At 39.3% G+C, this 22,425-nt stretch overlaps 1 protein-coding gene across 2 annotated transcripts in view; it reads right to left on the bottom strand.

The window, feature by feature from the left end:
- LOC146002167 (adipokinetic hormone/corazonin-related peptide receptor variant I-like) overlaps positions 1-22,425 on the bottom strand; it is an 80,193-nt gene that overhangs the window by 21,914 nt on the left and 35,854 nt on the right. For both annotated transcript variants that reach the window (XM_083139891.1, XM_083139884.1), the window contains exons 3-5: positions 19,149-19,236; positions 12,912-13,139; positions 11,777-11,981 (exon numbers count right to left, since the gene is read on the bottom strand). In XM_083139891.1, coding sequence (XP_082996017.1) covers positions 11,777-11,981; positions 12,912-13,139; positions 19,149-19,236 — 521 coding nt within the window. The remainder of the gene's footprint in view (positions 1-11,776; positions 11,982-12,911; positions 13,140-19,148; positions 19,237-22,425) is intronic.

A 22,425-nucleotide genomic window follows, 5' to 3' on the forward strand; every position in this document is an offset into this window, starting at 1 on the left:
TCTCCCATAATATGGCACCATTGACTCGTCAATTGAGAGATATGTATCACCTAGATAAAATTGAAGCCAACGCTCATTTATCATAGACCAAACTGGCCTTATCTTCCCAAAACGATCAACAGCGTCTAGTTTTGAATTGTCACAAAAATGTATGTATCGCAGTATTTCTTGAAACCTATTCCTTGACATTGCTTTCGAAACACCTGCGTGATGTACATCTTCAGATAATTCCCAATACATTCTGGTTCTAGCCATTACATTGTATCCAGAAAGGAATAATATTGCAAAGAAAAGTTTGAGTTCATCCTTGCACAATGTAAATGCAGGTTTTCCCTTCTGTACAGCATACTCAATTGTGGATTGAACTATAAATTCAATAAATTCATCGTCCAAAAACATTTCGAACAATTGTACCGGTGTGAAATCATTTTGAAGAAAGTCGGGACGTGTGAACTCGATCGAAGGTTTGTCTCCGATGTCACTCTTTTCCCACTTACGAACTTGAGACTTTATTCTCTGATGTGAAGGTATAACTTTTACCCCAGTCTTGATTTGTTTACTCTCGATTTGAATGCAACTACCGGGATCTTTGCTTGTTGACGCTTCAGATTTTGGTCGCTTCTGCGGAGGACTTCCAAAATCAAACTGAGGCACATCGGACACTGAAACAGCTGCAACATTATCGCACGCATCATCATCTGGTTCACCCTATCTCAAATGCACTATTCCCTTATCGGTGATTTTGGAGCAAACCAGCACTGCACCTGTCCGAAGTTGATTACCAGAAAGTTTGTTCATATCTCCAACGGGTTCATCTTCATCACTATCACCATCGCTTAGAAGAACATTCTCAGGAGGCTCGGTGTATACAATTGCATCTAAGAGGTCGTCTGTCTCTTCTAATATACAAGCGATCTGCTCTACAGTCAACCTGGAAAAATTATACAACTGATATCGTAACAGGGCCGGTGATAAAAACAGTGGACCCGTCTGTGCTCACTGTCGACAAATGTCGACACTAAATTATAACGACGTACGTAGAAGATGATAACAACCATTCAAAGAAAGTGAACATAGCGTAAATATAACCAACATGTGCTATTTATGCACACATAAAAATAACCTAATTAAGATTTAGGATAATACGAAAAAACATACCTATTGCTAGCAGCCATAGCGCACGATGCAAACACAATGCAAGCACGTGTGAACAACAATGACTCCCCAAGCTCTGTGGAGGGAAACTGAAGGTCACTCTGCTGCAGTCGCTGAAGTAGTTGCCAACTCATCCACGAAAATTATCGTTGTAAACAAATATCACAAAACCCATGAGAAAAAAATTATACTAAATTATTAAATTTTATGTCGACAAATGTCGACAGTGGGCAGTAATGGGTTAAGCTGGAAAGGCCTCAGATCTTCAGCAATTGCCTTAAAATTCAGAAAATCTTCCATCTGCATTCTGTGCACGATGTAAAGGTGGTTTCTTCGGGCTAGTTTTATGATGGGTACAAACTGAGAGGAAACAAATATATCTCCAACGTACCGTAACGATCTGGAAATTGCACTGTGCGCAGAGTCTCCCTCGTTTTGCCCATGATGAGGCTCAAAAAATCTGAGCACAATTTCTTTTATATTCTCTGCTTTTAGCATTACATGCATAAGCGCAACCACCAAAATCCTATTCTTGTTTTGGCCAACAAAACTGTCAGCATATAAGTGAACTGTATTCTTCTTTTCTTGGTCCACTTTAATTAGATACTGGTAAAGACATGTTGCTATTTCACATGATCCACGCTTGCTGATTCCTTCATGCCACAAGAAACAATGACAATTTTTCGTGTTCAGTTCATAGACAGTGAAGTTGTAGTTAGCCAGACGTCTTTTGTAGAACACGGATGAGTGGTTCGACATAGGCAAGTGAATAACTTGTTGCAGATCAAAAACAGCAGAACAGGTCGCTGTAGTCTTACTTATTGCTTTCAATTCTCTCACTTTACTTTTCTCTGCAACGTGCTGCTTAAATTTATCTTCTAGCTTCATTTTATCTTCATCAGATCCCGCATTGTACGTAATGCTTAATCCACACTGATCTGTTTTGGGTTGATGAAATGCAAGATTCATACCTTGAAAACATTTGTGTATGTTTGCAAAGATGCTTGACATGTTGTGTCAATCTCATCCTTGTACATCTCATACATCTTCTTTACAGTTAAATCAGAATGCAGATACTCGGACTTCCGCTGGCGGTAATAAGTGAGTCGGACGTATTGCGTTGAGCTCTCTATTTTTCGCTAATTACGGTAAGAAGAATCAAGTTCTAGTGTTATCCGGATATTATCTAGTGTTTCGGAAGTTGTCAGATGCCCGATGTAAGTAACCCGGTTCCGTGGTTGTGAATAATTGTACAAAAATCGCTAAAAACTGTGCTTAGCGAAGTACAAAGACGGTGCTTTGTTTTGATTCAAAGAACAGTTCTTTTGAATCAGTGGACTCAGATCGCATTATATACACCGTTAGCCACATTTGTGGTTCGTCAGCTTTCCATTGGTGATCGAAGTGCATAAAACCTAATTAAAATCTCACATCGGACTGTACTTTGGGGAACTGAGAGCTAGTATATTCGTGTAATCGTGTAATTCGGCAAAAATCACCGGTTCGCGAGTGCGGGGTAATCGTGCTGTATAAAAGACATCGTACTGCACATTTGCTTCATTCCTTCCGGACACAACAGGAAGATACAAATCGTGGTGTACACTTTGACAGGTGTTGTGTGCACCGATAATGTGTTCGAAAACGCAATTGGGGGGTGTTTTTCACCAACTTAGGCGTCTTCGTAATTTGCTTCCCGTTTCCTCAAGCTCCGACAATGAAAAAACAGGACTTTGAAACACCTAAATCCCCTCCACTCAGGACTGCTCGATACAGACGACGTGGTTTTCAGCTTTCCTCATCTGATACGGATCTGACAGAAATACATGGACCACACATATTACAAGGATCGACTGTTCCCAACTTTCGCTCCAGAGAATCACTTCATAATTCCACGAATTCGCTCCCAGATGCTATTACGGACCCTAAACTACAGAAAACCGAATCTACAACTAGTGTTTCCAACAAGAGGCCCCGTGATAGTGGCGATTCATCTGGTGAGGATTCCCGAGTGGATGCTGAGGGCTTTCAGCTCAGCAAGAAGACGGCAAGGAGATTACCGATATATCAGCCAATATCCATCCCACTGAATAATCAATTTAGTGCTCTTCAGGAACACGAAACTGAGGATGCTCCTGGTGACAAAGGGGATGATACAAGCACACGAAATTCTATTCAAGACACCCGTCGAATGAAACCACCACCCATATATGTGTTTAACCTTAACAATTTCTATGCCCTCTCCCAACACTTCAAAGCACTTAAAATTAATCCTACAATATACCATACTTCTACTGGATCAAAAATTCACTTTGCCACTATGGAGGAGTATAATATTGCTATTGATCATCTGAAAGGTCATAATCTCGAATATGCAACCGGGACTCAAACAGGGTTTCCGGTACTTCAAGTTGTACTGCGAAAACTTCCAATGGATACAAATATCATGGATATCGGCAGATTCTATCAAGAACTAGGTTATGATGTGCTCAAGGTATCTCAGTTGAAACAGAAGGATCAAAGTACCCATAAACTCGTGCCATTACCTCTTTTTCTGCTGACCATTAAAAAGACTGAATTTGCGAAAGGAATCTATAAAGAACCATATTTTGAACAACACCGTGTGGTGATAGAGGAGTATCACCCACGGCAATTTATACAGTGTTTTAAATGTCAGAGACTTGGACATGCCCAACAGAACTGCAATGCCATAGCTCGCTGTGTCAAATGTGCTCAATTACATGATACACGGAAATGCCCTAAAAAAAGACCGTACATCACCTGATAAATGTGTAAACTGTGAAGGTGACCACCCTGCTAACTTTCGCGGTTGTCCAATTTTCCAACGTGTACAACGAGCGCAAGAACTCCGCAAAAATGGTGTACAGTCTTCTTCTGACACTCCTAAGCAATCACCTCCTTCCTTACAAGACCAGACAGCTTTCCCTGCACTACCAAACACTAGGAGTTATGTTACTGCTGCAAATACAAAAACTAATACAAGAGGCCAGGAATTTAAGGACATTTGGACTAGCATAAAAGAAATTTTCGATTTCAGGGGTTTTCTTCAAAAAATTAAATCTGGACTTCAGCGAATTAGTCATGCCAAGACAATCGTAGATAAGTTCAGTGTTGCCATGGATGTTTTGGATAACCTTTTCGGAAATGGCCCGTAAAGGTACTCCGATAAGTAGAACATTGACGTGTGTTCAGTGATGGAGTTCGTACTCAATTCCTGACTTTCAAACAATTTTTACGTGAATATAATGTTGATATAGCTCTGGTGAATGAAACGCACTTGAAACCCCGTAATAAATGGAAAATTGCAAATTATACTATTTATAGAAACGATCGGTTCCCGGGACGGAAAGGAGGTACGGCTGTAGTTGTGAAATCTTCGCTATTTGCACGTCAACTTCCAAATCCAGCTCTAGAAGCTTTAGAAATCACAATAATTGAACTATTAACTACCACCGACCCACTAATTTTGATAGCAGGATATAACGTTCCAGAACAGCTTATTCCTATACAAGAACTAGAGACTGTTTTTCGCTTGGGCCGCAAAGTGATTTTAGCTGGTGATCTAAATTGTAAAAACCCTGCATGGAATTCGCGTGTAGTGAACCGTGGAGGTGCCTCTCTTCTCCAAAGTGTCCAACAATTGAACTTGCCCATTCTTGCCCCAAGATAACCCACTCATTATCCACGAGGACGTGGACTTCCAGATGTGTTGGATATCTTGATATATCAAGGTGTAAATATTATGACTGGTCCCTATGTTATTCATGATCTAGACTCGGACCATCAACCAATACTCTTTGAAATTGTTCATCATAATTTATTGAAGCCTCCTCCTCCAAAATATCATGTTACAACAGACTGGGATGCTTACACTCGACAATTAGTGCCTATCATTGACTTGCATTTAGCTTTAAAAACCCCAGCCGAAATTGATTCGGCTTTACAAAACCTTACAGCAGGTATACAAACTTCTTATCTTCACTCCACTATCAGAACCCCTCAGTTATACAATAACTATGGCTGTCTATCCCGTGAGGGTATGATCCTCCTGAACTGTAAAAAATATTTCCGACGGAAATGGCAACAAACTTATAACCATCGCTACAAACAGTTGTATAATCAATTTCACGATCGATTTCGCCGATATCTCATTCGGCAGCGACAGGCAGATTGGGACACCGAATTCTCCGGGATATCAATGCAGGATAGTAGATTCTGGCAATTATTAAGAAATTATCTGCGAAAGAATCCACAATCTGCTACCTACCCTCTCCAGGGTCCAAATGGCATGGTGTACACACCAGAGGAGAAGGCTGAAGTGTTCTCCAAACATCTGGAGGACCAATTCCACACACCAGATCAACCGCATAATGGCAATTATATCCAGAAGATTCAACATCAACTGGAACAATTACGTCATGAACCACTCACAGCTTATCCACTTCTCACAAACCCTCAGGAGGTCAAAGGTGTTATAAATCTTCTTCGACCTGGTAAGGCACCTGGCTTTGATACTATTACTACATTACAACTGAAGAACGGCCCCAGAAAATTGTTAGTTTTTCTAGCAAAAGTCTTCAATGCTATATTCCTTACCGGCTATTATCCATCAAGTTGGAAACTAGCAAAAATAATCCTCTTGCCAAAACCAGGAAAGAACATTCTTCTACCACAGAATTATAGACCTATAAGTCTTCTGAGCCATGTTAGCAAAATCTTTGAACATATACTACTCAGACGATTACAAGCTGTGGTGGATGAAAAAGGCTTGCTACCGTATCATCAATTCGGATTTCGTCAACATCATAGTACTACTACGCAACTGGTCCGAGTAGTGGGGTATGTTACAGGAAACTTTAATCTCAGTCGACATACTCTAGGGGTATTTCTTGACTCCGACAAAGCCTTTGATCGAATTTGGCATTCTGGATTAATTGTGAAACTATCGGAATTGGGAGTTCCTATTTATTTGGTGCAATTATTGGATCAGTATTTACAAAAGAGACAATTTCAGGTGCAATTTTTAATTGCTCGATCTACCGTTAAAATCATACATGCTGGTGTCCCTCAGGGAGCTGTTTTATCTCCACTTCTGTTTGCTTTATATACCAGTGATATCCCTGCTACTCATAGATGCATGTTAGCTACCTATGCAGATGATGTTGCCATCTTTACAAATAGCCCTTTACAAGATCTATGCTATAGCAGGATGAGACAACAACTATTAGAGTTGGAAGATTGGTCTACTCGCTGGTGCATGAAGTATAATTCACTGAAGAGTGCTGCGGTTTTATTTACACGTCGACATAGACAACTACCAAAGATTCTACGACTCCAGGGATCTTCTATACCGGACAAACCTTTTACCACATATCTAGGAGTGGTTTTGGACCGAAGACTAAATTTCCATAAACACATCTCAACTGTGACAGCAAAAGCACAAAATCGAGTTGGACAATTGTACCCAGTTTTCCGAAATCCTACCTTGGGACTGACGACTCGCTTGCATGTGTATAAGATGATGGTACGTCCCACACTCCTGTATGCAGCACCAGCTTGGGGTCATCTCCGACCTTCAGTCATAAGGACATTGCAGATTATACAGAATAATGTTGCTCGACTTATTACTGGTCATAGCCGAGATACTCGTATCTTACAAATCCATGAGGACCTTGAACTAGATTATGTTCAATCTGCTATATATGCCATGTGTTACAAGTTCTGGAGCCAGATCCAACAGCATCCAAATCCAGCGGTTCGGGGCATTGGAACTCGACCACAGGTCCGGATGACCCACTCCATGCCCCGAAATTTTGAACAAATCTAAATTCAAAAATGCTATTGTATTATTGTGTTATGTGTTACATATACTCCCTGTTTATGAGTACTTCAAAGTACTGTTTTCAATGGAGCAGATTAGTGTTCCTTGATAGTGCAGCTATAAAAGCACAGATTGTGATTTTGTTGTTTCTTTGTTACTTATTGTTACTTATATATTGTTATCATTATTATTATTCTATGTGGTTATTTTATGTTTTGTGTCTTAAAGTGATGTGCAAAATGTACTTTGCGATTAGAACTTTTCATCAGTGCACCGAACTATGTATGGTTTGAAAAATAATAGTGATTATTTCCTTCCTCTGTCAATGCAAAATTATAACAAGGAACTCAACAATTTCGAATTAGTGAAATAATACAGATGAACTATTGTCCAAATCCCGGCCGACAGTCGACCCGGGTTATAGCAAGAAAAATGTTGTATATACACTATTTTGTAAGAACATGATAGTAAGTCAAGGGCACAATGGTCCCGATACTTACAAAAAACCTGTTAATAAAGCATTGGCATTGGCATTGCAGATACTCTTTTGTTGAAATGTGATCTTCTACTATACTCCGTTTCCTCTCGTCATTTTCTTTAAAATGTTTGTATCTTCCACCTCGTTTTTCAGTTACTAATATGGCTGTTTCTTGAATGTTGTTCACTGTCGTGTAACGAGTGCACTCACGGTCCCCGAAATGACGTGTCAATCATACCCCGGCACGGGGCCAAACGTCGTTATGTGTACGGGAAACCGGTCGTGACTCACGGTCCAGTTATCAAGTTCGGTACTGAGACGGTCGTTTATTGTCATACTATTGCGAGGCGGAGATTGATACCTTGAAATGTTACACTGTTTTGTTTACCTTTGATATGTAGATTCGAACAATCATAAAACACTAATAGCATAATATCTGGTACCTGAAAAACGTCAAATAACAACACTGACGAACGGTAAAAAGGTGAATATATATTGTAACAACAAAAAAAATATTGCAATCAACAACTGTTTACAAAGCCTCCTCACTCTCACAACATTCACTCTTTCTCTCTTTCACACACATGAGGTATTTTTACATGTGAAGTATGGATACAAATCATGGATCTCATTAACATATCATTCCTTTTAATTTTTAAACCTTTATGTGAATTTAGGGCATTTGTCTTCCAGCTCCTGTGCTCTTTTAAATTAACTTAAGCGCCAGCCCTCGGAAAGCGGTTAACTAAGACAATTGGGTCGGCGTGGTTAAATCTTTCGTTCGAATGAACGTGTGCATCGAGTCGTAAGCACGACTTTATACAAGTTTCTCGGACGGGGGTATTACACACAAGCCTCTCTCGTCCAATGAGAACAACTACTTAATTACATAGTGATGCAAAAACTTAATTGACTCCAGCTGCCGGAATACACTAATCAATCGTCGGCGCGAGCAAAAATTACCTTAAAAACCACTATGCAACAAATAATACTATTTCACGCACACGACCTTGCAATAAAAACAACTACGCTTTCCACAATTAAAAAGGACTCATCAGTCAACTATTGACAAATTAAATGGCGCGACGGGGGCGGTCGGTTACACAAGAAATGGAGCACACTTTGACAATTTACACTAAATATTAAAGAAATGAAATGGAGCTTCTAACGCTGAATGCAGACAATTAAATTAGAACATCTGAACATGAAATTACCCTTTTTTATAACAATACCAAAACAATTTTTAGACGCGGAAGTTAGGTTTGGGTTTTCCTGAGTAACTTTGCAAATAAGTGAGACTTCGGCGTTAACTGTACGGTGTTGATACTGACGACGCACGTTTACATGTACATGAGACCCTCTGAAGTATACTGTACCAGACTCTGCTACATGGCGTGGTCATTCATCTCTCCTGGACGCGGGACTTGCACACGGTTCCTTTGTGGCGAAATTGTCCTCCAAGGTCGATCGCGACGAAGAATAATTGCGACGATCTGTTGCACTTGCACCTCCTCAGAACTTCGGGCGTTCATCTCGTCACTAGCGTCGGGTGTACGTGGTCACGCGCCGGTCAGGAATCTCTCTGGTGGCGGGCTTCGATTCGGCGTCGTTCTGGAAGCGTCGTTCTGGAGTCGTCCTTCAATCTCTCCCTCTGGCTTCGATCGGCGTCGTTCTGGAGTCGTCCTTCAATCTCTCTCTCCGGTGACGGGCTTCGATCGGCGTCGTTCTGAAAACGTCCTTCGGGCTTTGGGCAGTGTTGGCTTTGGTGTCGTCTTTGGCGTTGGCTGACTGGCTTCGTCGGAAGATGGCGATGCATCGTTGCGGGTGTCAGGGAAGCGACGGCCTCCCTTCTCTATCTTCTTTAGCCCTCCATCCTTACGTAGTCCACGCTTGGCAAAAACAAATCACCGCGTAATCTTCACCAAAATAAGGCGCACACTGGTAACTCTCTATCTGCAAGTTGCTCACAGTACGTAAGGAAACAAAGTTCACGGACACAAAGCAATGATCACCCGAGAGTGTAGCGCGCAGATGCTCTCTCTATGAAATCCGGGTAAAAACTGTTTCTGGGATGGTAGCACCGCATATATATAAGAGATTCAAATTCGTCCGTTGAAACCCACGCTAAGGTGGCTTCGCTTCGCTTTCTCAGGGGATGGAAATGACCTCTGTCCATTGTCTTGAAAGGCGCGGTCGGCGACGCGTCCTGGATCCTTGCAGAGTTGTGCTCCAGCTGGTTTTCCTGGTCATCCGTGAACATGGGTTCGAACGCCTGCTGCGACTCAAGCCCGGTAGCGGCGAAAATAATCTTTCCTTATCTCCGCGTTGGTGCAAATATGTCATGTTCTAGGCGGCGGCTGTCACTCAAGAAAAACTCGTCCCCAACTCCCGACGTCTGGCTCGGATACAAGTTTATTCACAAAAATAAAATCAAACCTCACACTTTCTTGTTTGTGCATAAAATGAATCAATAAACAAAAAATAATTTATATCGAACTGCGTTTAGCATGTCACAAGATACCGTGACAGTCGTACGTATAAATCGTTCGCTAATTCCAAGAGTATTCAAAAACATCTTCTTGCAAACCTTCAGCCTTGTTCCATCCAGGGAAACATAGTAAAATTGTGTTTTTGTACGTCTCGATGCTTGTTTTGTGGTTTTTTGTCTCGTATCTTCTACATCAACGTGTCGTGCTACGTACTCCCTTTGACGTTGCAAGTTTCCAAGATCGAAAAATCCATTTAAAATAATTATTCGTGATTTCTCATTGTTCTTCAGTACATAACATTTCCTTCCTTTGTGGGTGCAGCCTGTGCAGGGGGGTTTCAGCAATCTTCTTTTCTTAACAACCTTCCCTGTAGTTGAACTGAAGTATTCATAGCCTTCATTACGTAACTTCTTACTCAGATTTTTCTTCCCTCCTTTTCTAGAAGCTGTAGTAGAGCCTTCTTTTGGTGATTCGTCGACATCATAACTTTCAGGATTTGTTGCAATGTGGTCTCTAGTGATGGCATTGCTATCACATATTAAAGAATTGTTATCCTGCACTTTGTTTACCACACATTTTGAATTGTCAATAACGCCCCGTTTCTTGTGTAATGTACAGTCTTTATCTTGAACGAAATGATCCCAGCAAAGAAGGATGTGACATCTGGAACACGAGGAGAAGACCTCATCCTTGCATCCTCTTGCTTCACAATGTTGCGATTTTCCTGGCAAATAATCTGGATCATCCGGGTCACTGACATCTTCAAGAAATTCACTTTCGGCATCGAAGTCACTCTCGTCCTGTTCTTGTGTAGGGGATGATACATCGTCCTTCTTCAGCAGATAAGACAGAGGTACATCTTCGTCAGATGGTACGGCAGATTCTTCATTCAATGTTTCTATGACAGTCCCTTTGTACCACTTTCTTTCTGGAGGCCAGTAAAATTTTACAGATATCCCGGCTTTGATGTTATTTTTCCTCTTTCCGATCACGTGTAGTTCTCTTGATGGAACAATATTTCTTGAGCCATCTTCTCAGAGCACTAAGACGTCCATCTTATTCCTAAGGTTGCTGATCTCAAAATGATCGGGACAAGTTGAAAGCTTTGAGAGTATTTTGACAACGTTGCATATTGCCTAACAGAGCTTACAAACAATGCTTAATATACGGCTTTGATCCTTCTTCGAAAAACCGTGCCGCTAATGTTAAATTGTGCTATTTCCGACATCAACAAAAGGTATCTAACAATTCATTTTACCTCTTTCTTTCCTTATACTTTGTTAGACCGTTTCGCTATTGTTAAGATTGTGACAGCTGATTTGTAAACACTGAAATATACATTTTTGCATTGCTTTATTTTCCTCTTTGTGAGTGTGTTGGCCCCGATTGTTGCATTTTTCTGCTGTAAGCAAAAAGAGATACGCCAACTTGCGAAACAGTTTAGGATTTACTTTATGTGACATAACGACGGAAGTCAAGATACGCCGCTATGTCATACCAAATGTTTTAACAAATTGAGATACGCAAAATCAAAAAATATTCATAACTTCCTTATTAATTGGATTTGAGTTACGCCGATTTGCCAGGTGATGCAGGGCACCGGTATGATCAGAACGATGTTAATAACTCAATTTCGCAAAAAAAAAAAAAAAAAAAAAAAAAAAAAAAAAAAAAAAAAAAAAACGTCGTTAGGTCATTGCACCGACGATATATTGAAACCACATAGCCTAAATAATTATAGCTACATCTTTCGATTTTTATTGTTAAAAACAAAGATAAAAGTAAATGTGGCGGACTTACAAGGTAGCAACTTACCACCCCCGTCTCGATTGCTCTTCCTGCATATCTCGTGTATGATGGATGTGTAGCAGAAGATGATGGTTAGCAGAGGAGCGCCGTACATGAATACAAAGCCGAATAGCCAGTACCAGAATACCTCGGTGCTGCTCAGTGTGCTGTACGTTTTACACTGCAAGTACCATGTATGTTTTGGATGTTGCTCCAAGTGGAATATCACAACCTGTAATTGCAGAGAAGTAAATGAAATGCCAATTTTATTGTTTATTGCAGTGGTTCCCAAAGTGTGCGCCGCGGCGCCATTGGGCCACGTGGATGGCTTCCAGGGGCGACGCGAAATGTATGATTGTTCAAAACATGTGCTTATTTAGTACTTTTTACATGTAAAATGTTTCTCAATTTGAAATATGTTTAATTTGTAACTTGAGGCAAGCAACCTAACCACACTAACTGAGCGTTGCAAGAGTTAGATAGCCTTACATTCTGACTTGGGAGCCGCAGGAAAATCTTGAAACATTAAGGGCGCCTTGAAACGAAAAAGTTATTGTTTATTGATTTGCTTTATTTTACTTCGCTTTATGTGCCACTTTTGGCTAATTTGCGAAGATGGGAATGAGTGATGATATGATGAAATTGATGAATGGATACTCACAAACATTTATGCCCAAACCGGGATTCGAACCCGGGACCCCTGGCGTCAGTGGCGGCGATTGGGTTCCAAAACCGGAGGGACAAAGATAGTACATTTCCCTTTGTATATAGGGTTTACCATAGCGCGGGGGCAAAAGTGGCCCCCTAATTGCCGGCACTGCCTGATGTCGTAGCGTGATGTGCTAACCACTCCGCCACGGGGGCCGGCGAAACGCAAGTTTTAATAACAGGCGTTTTTAAATTATGCATAAAATAACCCTACAATATTGCATAGGTGGGGCATATTGCAATCCATCACAATTATCATGGGCAACTGTAAAGATCAATGATAAACAAGCGTATATGTTTGTATTGTGTCTTTTACTTATTTTACATCGTTTTCCAGTTGGGGTACTCTGGTATTATACGCATGCGTCTGAACAGTGAATTGGGATGGACTACCTATGCACCGTCACATTTGAGACTCGCTTTGAATATAGGCATAACATAGAGCAGGGCATACCTGAGGAAGACTGCAGAGGGTGCTACCGAGCCAGGCGCTCAGAAGGAAGTACTTGTTTCTCCTGTCGGCGTTCGTCACGGCCAGGGGCTTGATGACGGCGTAGTACCTGTCCAGGCTGATGGACATGATGATGAACCCCGACAAGAAGAGCCCGAAGGCCCTGAAAAACATCATTATCCTGCAGAGAACGTCCCCACCTTTCCAACTCACCGTTGCGTTCCACGCTATCTGTAATGAGAGAATCTGCTGAAGTCATGTTGTGATTGAGTATGTAATTCTATCCCATCATATTCATTCCTAATTTTATAACTCTTTCTAAGGTCTTATAATCTGTGATAAATATGATTAACCTACGACGTAGAATTGTTTGTGATGCATTATCTTACAGAGGTGGAGGGATTATTAGTCACGACAGTGGCGTACGCAAGGGGGAGGTTACCGGGTTTAAACCCCCCCTTGAGATTTGAAATATTATGGAAAATGCTGTAGAAAAAAAATTAAAAATGGCTAATTTATCACAGTCAAAGATCTGCGACAGTAATAATAATAATAATAATAATTTGAATTATTATTCCCATGCAGCATGAAGAAAAACACAACATTCCAAACACAATCTAAGCGGCCGCAAAGTTCAATTTTGCATTTTTTTTTGCAAAAAGTCGGGCAGTGACTCTCGCGAGAATTGCGAAAATTCCTTCCTTCGTCGCAGTGTGGCAACGTTATTGCAAACGTTCTTCTCGGTACTGATTTCACATCCCCTTGTGAACTCTCAAGTGATGCTGAGTCTACATCCACATCATTAAATAATGTTGAAGAAGTGCTTTGTGAATCACCTAGAAGTGATAAATGTGTTGGAATGTCTTTAAACTTACTTTTCAACGAAAACATAGACTCAGTGGAATTTAGCAACATGTATTCTCGCGCTTCATCATCATCCTGGGCGAGTTCCATAGGTAAAGGTAATGTAAATTCCCCCGTGCTTATAGCACCGTGCCATGAAGGCACACGTAGTGGTGTGGTGGGCCCCACACATTCTCGATCTCGGCCACTTTGCAGGTGATGTGATCAGCACCATGCTCCTGCAGCCATTATCCCCCAGGATTGCTCTCAGGTACCCATTGATATTAGGCTGGGTGCGGAGACAAGGCTGGATAAATTCCAACCAATTCCGGGAATCGAACCCGGATGTCCCACGAAGTTGTCAGACTAGACCAGCGCGGCTCCTTGAATGAGTTTCATATTGCGATTATTTCAATAAATTTAATATATTTGCTTGTTTTTTTGGATTTTCTTCACACTTAAAATGTCTCACTTATTATACACAAATAACCGTTGACTAGACAATTATTTTGAAACAAAAGAAATGTAATTTTGTTCTATTTCTTTCATAAATAGCAGCTGCATTAGTAGTAATTAAACTAATTAATTAATTAATTATAAGAATTATTAATTAATTTATTATTATTATTAATTAATTAAAGTATAATAAAACAATGGTAATGTCAATTTGTAGAAAGTTTTCGAAATAACACCCCCCTTGACGAAGTCCTGCGTACGCTACTGAGTTACGATGTATCTAAAATTAACAGTAAGTCAGGGTGCGAAATCCTGGGGGGGGATTTCCCCCACCAACAATCTTGGCCTCAAAAATCCCCCAACCAAAAATTTTCCGGGGGGAGAATTTTTGTTATAACAAACAAAAGATAAGCAATTACTTATAATTTCAAATATACTTTACTAAGAATAATATCCAAAAGACACACAAATTAGTGTAGTTGTGAGTATTGAATGCATTCTCTCTCAACAAATCTACATCAATACGCACAATAAAAGTAAAACAAGAATGCAAGAAAATAGTACCTATGAAATCTAATTGATTTATATTAACATAAAGCACAAACTAAACAAAAACTTACACATAATAAAACCACTTGAACTATTTCATAATTTATTAACATCTTTAACCGGTTAGTAAAGGAATTAGTTAGCTGCTTTGCAATATCTGATATGTATAACAGTAACGAATTAATTTTCTTTATGTAATTAATAATAATAATATATTTTCAATTGAGTAATATATTTGTAGTTAATAACATTACAAATATGTACGTATATCGTATAATTTACAAATATGATTGTGGGGGAGGGGTTTGTAGATGAAGAACTTTCTCCCCCACCAGTTTTCAATGATTTCGCACCCTGCAGGCAGTAAGTCATCTCTAATTGACGGTCGCTCTTTCTTACATGTGTAAAAAGGTGATCGAGCATCTCCAGGCAGTCTAAAACTAAGATTTAATCGTTTATTATGATCAGAAAATACAATGATAGATGGTCCCGCCCCCTAAGGTGGTATCTAAAATTAAGCGATCATCGCGAAGACGCCTAAAACTAATAATAAATGTTCAATTAATCTAGCGGGAGCCTGCTAAAATAAAGCCAAACCCCACGGGGACCGTTAATCCGCCACTGGCTTCTATAAACTTTATTAAATCTTATTTGGAAGTACGCCGGCCTCCGTGGCGGAGTGGTCGGCACATCGCGGTACGACGCCAGGGGTCCTGGGCTCGAATCCCGGCCTGGGCATGGATGTTTGTTAATGTCCATTCATCAATTTCAATATATCATCACTCATCCCCATCTTCGCAAATTAGCCAAAAGTGGCATAAAAAGCGAAGTAAAATAAATCAATCAATTATTTGGAAGTACACTGTCCATCAGGAAATTAACATGAATTCTCGTCTTAGGGCGTGTAAGGACATTTTTAGGGAAGGAATGTAAAGATAATACGTATGTTATAAACACGTATATTAACCTCTAAAGTGATTATCAATTAACCCTTCCTGTAAGACTTTACGGATTAGGTCTTGAAGGAAATGGCGTTGACGCATAAATTTACGGCCTTTTTAAAAACTCCTGTAAGTCCGAACATGCTTCAACCTATTAACTTCTGGTAGGCTACAGTATTACTTGTTGTTTTTCTTATTTTATGTCAATTTCCTGCTAACGGCGACGATAAGGATGTTTAGATTATGATGAGAAATTTAAGAGCAGTCATATTCAAAGATAATAGTCGGCAAATTGTCTCCTGTTACTATTGTTATACTTTTTTATTTCAAATGGTGTTGGTTCGGAGGCTCCTTACCGAATCATTGCTGATTTTCTTCAATTTTTAAACCTGGGCGAACGTAAAATAATAGTAAGTAAAGTAACAACGTGATGGGCAATTTGCTACTATTATAGTTGAAAAGGGATGTACAATAACATAAAGCTGAACCAATCTAGTATTCCCCAATACTTTACCAAAATCATGTGGTACCTTTTTTCTTCTAGGTGCCTGTTAGATTATTCCAAGATTGATTAATATCAAGGACGTACTTAGAGGGGGTCCGGACATTCCGAAACAGTTGACAAGGTATTTGGAAAAACAATCTTCAATATCCTACATTTTAAGCATCGCATACTTTTTCATTAGTAAAATAAGTTCTTTCAGTTTGAGAATGAGAAAATCACAGGAAAGTTTGAAAAATATTTTGAGGAAAATTGACTCTGCTTGATTAGTGATTAATATAAGTTTATGATTTTTGTCCTTAAGGATTTATTTTAAAATCGTTATTTTTTTAATATTATTTGCTAACATTTCATAGTAGCTACTCATATTATTTACTTTGAACGATTGTGTCCTACATTTTTGGACAGTGTGTCGAACTTCTTGCGCTGACTTTGGTTGGTAAGGCACTGTCTGCTCCCTCCAAAGTAATTTCAGGAAGAAAAATACACCTAATTTGTCCTGAGTTAAGAATTTTATTATAAACGGTTAGAGAACTACAGTAGGTCTATATATATATTTTTTTTTGAAAAAAAAAACATTGCTAAGCTCTTTCTCTTCCTGTAAATCGTGTGAGGTTATACAGCAAAAGTTGGCGAGAACTAAAGAAATTACTTAACGAAGTGGATTTCTTCAGAAAACTTACTTTTTAAGCATTTTTGTTGCACTTACGTTTATGTATGCATGCCTGTGCGTGTGTGTGCGCACATCTTGCATTCCATAACTCAAATGAACCCAATAGCTTGTACATGGGTATAATGTATTATAAAACCTACTTGATGGTGTATCCACAGAATCAAAACACATAAAACTTGACGTTAAGTCAGAACAGTGGCGTGCTCAGGGTTTTCGAAAGGGAGGGGTTACGTACACATTCTTTGGTAGATACTCCTCATTTTGCCATCTTTTTCTGCATTTGACGTTCTTTTTTTTTAAGGAATGCTGGGCCAAAGGAGGGGGGGTATAACCCTCACCAACCCCCTCTTGGGAACGCCACTAAGTCAGAATGTATCAATGGAAGGCCATGCACTAATAATAAATTGACCAATTTCACCTTGAATTCTGACCTCAACGATTTGTGTCCACGAGATAACATGAGCCATTGATTCTTATGTGCCTGTTACCATGTAAAATTATTTTTGTTTTTCTTTTCAGATTAGTTTATCCGAAATAGACAATAATGTTGATCTAGAGTAATCCCACCCAAGATTTGAAAATAAGACCAAAATTGCTTGTTTCAGATGACACTATGGTATTATTTTCTTTCCCTGAGGGATGTTCAGTAGTTCAATACATATCATGTATCAAACGTGTTAAAGTGATACGAAGTTTTTCTTGGAAGTATGTGGTTTGGTGGGCCATAATCCCACATTGACCCAGCTTTTCTATAAAAGAATCACGAAATTTCGGCATTAAAATATAATCCCTGTCTATTAAAAAAATAGCCATAAACCTCCCCTTTTTTAACTTTCATGTGCCCCCTTTAAAATTTGTCGACACGTTACATGTTGGGGGTCATTTAAAATGCCTTCCTTTTTTTCAATTCTCAGAGATATCGTGGGTGATGAGAAGGGGTGCCCGGTGAACGTTCCGCTCGGTATCACAACAGATGATGAACTGTACAGTAAAACCAGTCTCAAAAGGTAAGCTCCTTATCTCAATCCTTAATATTGAGGACGAAATATCTGCTTGAAAATTCCACAAATTCTTTGCATCCTGTGTTGAGAGAGGCAATACGAGGGACTCACTCGATCCTTAACATCGCAGCTTTAATAATGGCGAATACAAAAACACGATCTTTCACTTCACAAATTTAGATGTTAATAACTGTAAGAAAGGGGAAAATAACGTCTTCTCCAACAAAGAATAGCATAATAATATTGTCTTCAACATTGCAGAATATATATATAGCTCGTAGCTATGGAATGGAATGGAAGTATATAACAAATTGTATTTTACGCTGATATATCACATTACGGACACGATAGTAGGCATGGACGATATCGGAAATTTGATATCGCGATATACCGTCAAGAAAATATCGTCTTAGACGATACGATATTTTTTCCGTATCGTGATATCGATACGTCTCCACGATATATATCGCCAAATATCGTGACGATAAATCGCTGACACTATATGTATCGCTAAAATATCGTGACGAGATGTCGCCAAATATTGTGAAGATATATTACCAACACGATATATATCGCCAAATATCGATCGTGACGACATATCTCCAACACAATATATATCGCCAATATATCGTGACGATATATCGCAAAATATCGATCGTGACGATATATCGCAAAATATCGATCGTGAAGATATATCGCAAAATATCGATCGTGACGATATATCGCCGACACGATATACATCGCCAAAATATCGTGACGATATATCGTCTAGTTGATATCGCCTGGACGATATTTTTTCAATATCGCCATATATCGTCTGCATGATATATCGCCCAACACTTCACGCTAGTATACATTTGCATTGCCCATATTATGACGGATTACGTCCGCATGGTTTTGAAACTTTGTCTGCAAATACGAAATAGCCGAATAAATCAAGTAAAACTTCACAACAATATTCACGTTTACATAACATTTGCCTTTCTTTGGCCATAAAATTATTACGGCATTTACCTCTCTTTCCCCGCCGTTACTTCATACGAGACAGAATTGTGATGTTCAACAAAAGCAATACAAGGTCAACGTTTTGCCCCAATTAAACGGACTGGAATTCTGTCGGTTTCTTTAACTCCCGTCAACTAGTTCATTATTAAGAGGTGGAAACAAGAATATTCGTCTCGATTGAGATAGAACAAAAACATATTTACAAGATTAAATAATGCTATAACCTTCAACAAAAATAAGAAATAGGTACATGATTAAATTAATACTAACCTCCAGAGGCATTGTAAGGAACGTAACAAGGAGATCTGCTATGACAAGGTTTATTAACATTAGATTGATTCGAGATATGTGACGTACCCTGAAAGAAAATAGATATAGATATGTAAATAACGTGAACATTCTAGTTTATATGAGTACACAGTAACATATTATGAATATTTTTCTATGTTCCTTCAAAATGAACTTATGTTCTTCCAGAGCAGCATGCTCACTGCTCAGTTTGCAAACAATGTCCAAAATTCAAGATCAGAAATGTAAGTTTACTTACTCATTATTTTTGCACATAATTAAATACAGAGTGTCCGAAAAGTCACGCAACCCGGTGTTTACGACCGTATAACGGAATAGCGAAACGGAATGAGAAGAAACGCTTTCTGCCAAGAGAATGCCCTGTATATTGGGAAAATGTAGAGAGACAAACATATGTAAGAACATGCATGTTTTAATAACAAATAAGCAAAGTGTTGCCAAAGGCGGGAAAAAAAAATTACAAATCGTGTGTATTGATGCACAGGTAAATTATTGCAACATTTCACAATACCAACGAACAATTTGGATGGCCATCTATTGAATTTGACAGAAAAATAACTTTGACGAAGTTTCAAAAACATTGCACAAGGGAATAAATGGGCTGTTCCAAAAATCGATGTTTTCACAATATTACGAGGGACACTGGCAACACTGTTGCTGTCACGTGTCACTAACAGACGTGTTTCACCTCAGGCTATCACACTAAGGCACTTTTAACGACAAAGGAGAAAGTTGGTTATTCTCGAACATATGCAATAAATTACATACACCTTGCAACCCTGAAATGTGGGTATCCCTACAAATTAAAGCAAATGTTCGAAGTGTCCGCCATTTTCTTGGATACATAAGTTGGTTCACTTGATCATGTTCTCAGATACCTTCCTGAGGGTTGCAGCACCATCAATTCCCTGTGTAATGTTTCGTTTCAGCTCCTCCAATGTTCTGGGTCTCGTTTGGTATACTTTCCCCTTTAAGTAACACCACAGAAAAAAATCTGCAGATGTTAAATAGTGCGAGCGACTGGGCCATAAATCCTTGGATATTAGACGATCACCAAAAAATTCTCTCTGCATACGAAGAGATTCATTAGATGTATGGCAAGTTGCTCCATCTTATTGTAGCCAAACATCACGTTCGTCTTCTTCCAGGAGAGCAACAAATTGCATTATGAAATCCCCGTATACAACGGTATCCACTGTTGTCTCAAAGAATAACGGTCCCACAATACGACGTCGCGATATTCCACACCATACACCGATTTTCGGAGAGTCCAAGGGTAGTTCATGCAACTGATGTGGGTTTTCTGTCGCCCAATGCCTGGAATTTTGGCTGCTGACATACCCATCCAATTGAAACCAGGCTTCGTCGCTAAAAAAAAACTTTATTCAGTACATTGACACCATTTTGTCGAACAAATGATTGAAATCAATGACAGTAACGCAACCGTGCCGGGACATCCACCGCTTTCAATTCATGAACAACACGAACTCTATACGGGTAAAATTTTAATTTCCGTATAGCCTTGTGAGCGAGCAGTTGACTTGCGTAAGTCCAATTCTGAGGCGAGCTTCCGAACAGACTTTTGTGGCGACGTCACCATTCTTTGTTCAACACACTGCAGAACATCAGCTCCTAACACAGAAGGGCGCCCTGAATGTTGCCTGTCATGCACTGACCCAGTTTGGCGAAACCTTTGCACAAGACGAAAAATTGACGACTTATCTGGAGAGGGACTAGTCGGAAACTTGGCACTAAATGCTTCTCTTACGCCAGAATATGACGATGTTCGGATATATTCTTCAACAATAAACACTCTTTCCTGTGTAGAATATGGCATTTTGAAAACACACACGACGTCAGCATAAGTAGACAAAATCTGGAATGCCGTTCGCGGCAAACAGCAACCACCTAAGGCACAGAAAACATAACAATTGGTTCCCCTTTTTTCTGTATCCACATGATATGATCCATATTTTTATGTGACGTCATCAGTAGAAAATATGTCACTAATGTATTTATTTTGTAAAAGAAAGAGTAATTTCTTTGTTATTATAGTTATTATATGTAATAACGCACCTGGTTTGTAATGTATATCTTTTGTTTAATGTTTATTGTATTTTATGCTTTGTTATAAGTAGTTTAATGTATCTTCATGTTTGCAAGAGTGCACTATACGAATTTGTAATTCTAAAGATGTATAGATGTCAGTTTTGTTGATAGTATCCTTTTGTAGATAGGGAGTGATTCATCTGTACTTTAATCTGTGTTCTCGAAAAGAGTATAAAAGCGAGGATATCGCGTAAGAAATCATCACACTTTCGCCACGGATCGTCGAAGCTTTTAAACTTAAAAAGAACGCCTTGGTATTGTGCATACATCCTGGTATGGTAGTTCGGGGCGCAAGCTAGGCCTATGTGAACATAGGTACGCCGATAGCCATGCATTGATGATGTGCACAATACTGCAACCATTCTACGTAAAATAATAAAGTTAGCCTAAAGATTAATTTGGAAATAAAAGGCTAAAGAGCAAATATTGGCTCGGTTATCATTGCATATCTCTTGGTGTGGTAGTTCGGGGCGCAAGCTAGGTCTATGTGATCATAGGCTTGCCGATAGCCACGCATTGAGTTTTATGCGTTTTAATTGAGTCAATTCATCGACAAAGCGAAATCCTCGCCCTCGTCTCAAGTATAGTTGCATTATAATTGCAATAAATAAAGAATAAAACTTTTCAGTTTATACATACGGCAGTAATGTGGTTTTATTTCTCTGTGCTGTGAATATTGTCTTTGCCTAACACTATCCCTGTACCTGACAGGAGTCTGTGTACTTCACCGAGTCTCATCGTTCACCGCTGAGTATTATTAAGTTAAGGTTAATAGTATAATAATACGACGCGTACATACATAAGTTAGTATTAGAACGTGTCAAGTGGCAGCTCAACGTGTGGGGCTCGATTTTGTAGTGTACAAGGGCAAGACCATTGTTTAAAGTTGAGATTAATTGTGCAAGAGCACTGAACTTTCATATTTATAGAAAAGCACAGAACTACTTCGTTCGAAATGGAAAGAAAACATTTGCGTAGCGCAAATAAAAATCTTGCTTCAAATTCAGAGCTTAATGTTCCCGATTGTTGTCGGAACATTGATAAAGATAAAACCACATTTGTGTGCAAGAAATGTACAAAGCTTCTACATTATGAATGTTGTGGCTTAGATGTTCGATCTGAAAGCCAC

This window comes from Lepisma saccharinum, chromosome 1, assembly GCF_977018435.1.
Source record: "Lepisma saccharinum chromosome 1, izLepSacc3.1, whole genome shotgun sequence".
In the NCBI taxonomy this organism is placed as follows: Eukaryota; Metazoa; Arthropoda; class Insecta; order Zygentoma; family Lepismatidae; genus Lepisma; species Lepisma saccharinum.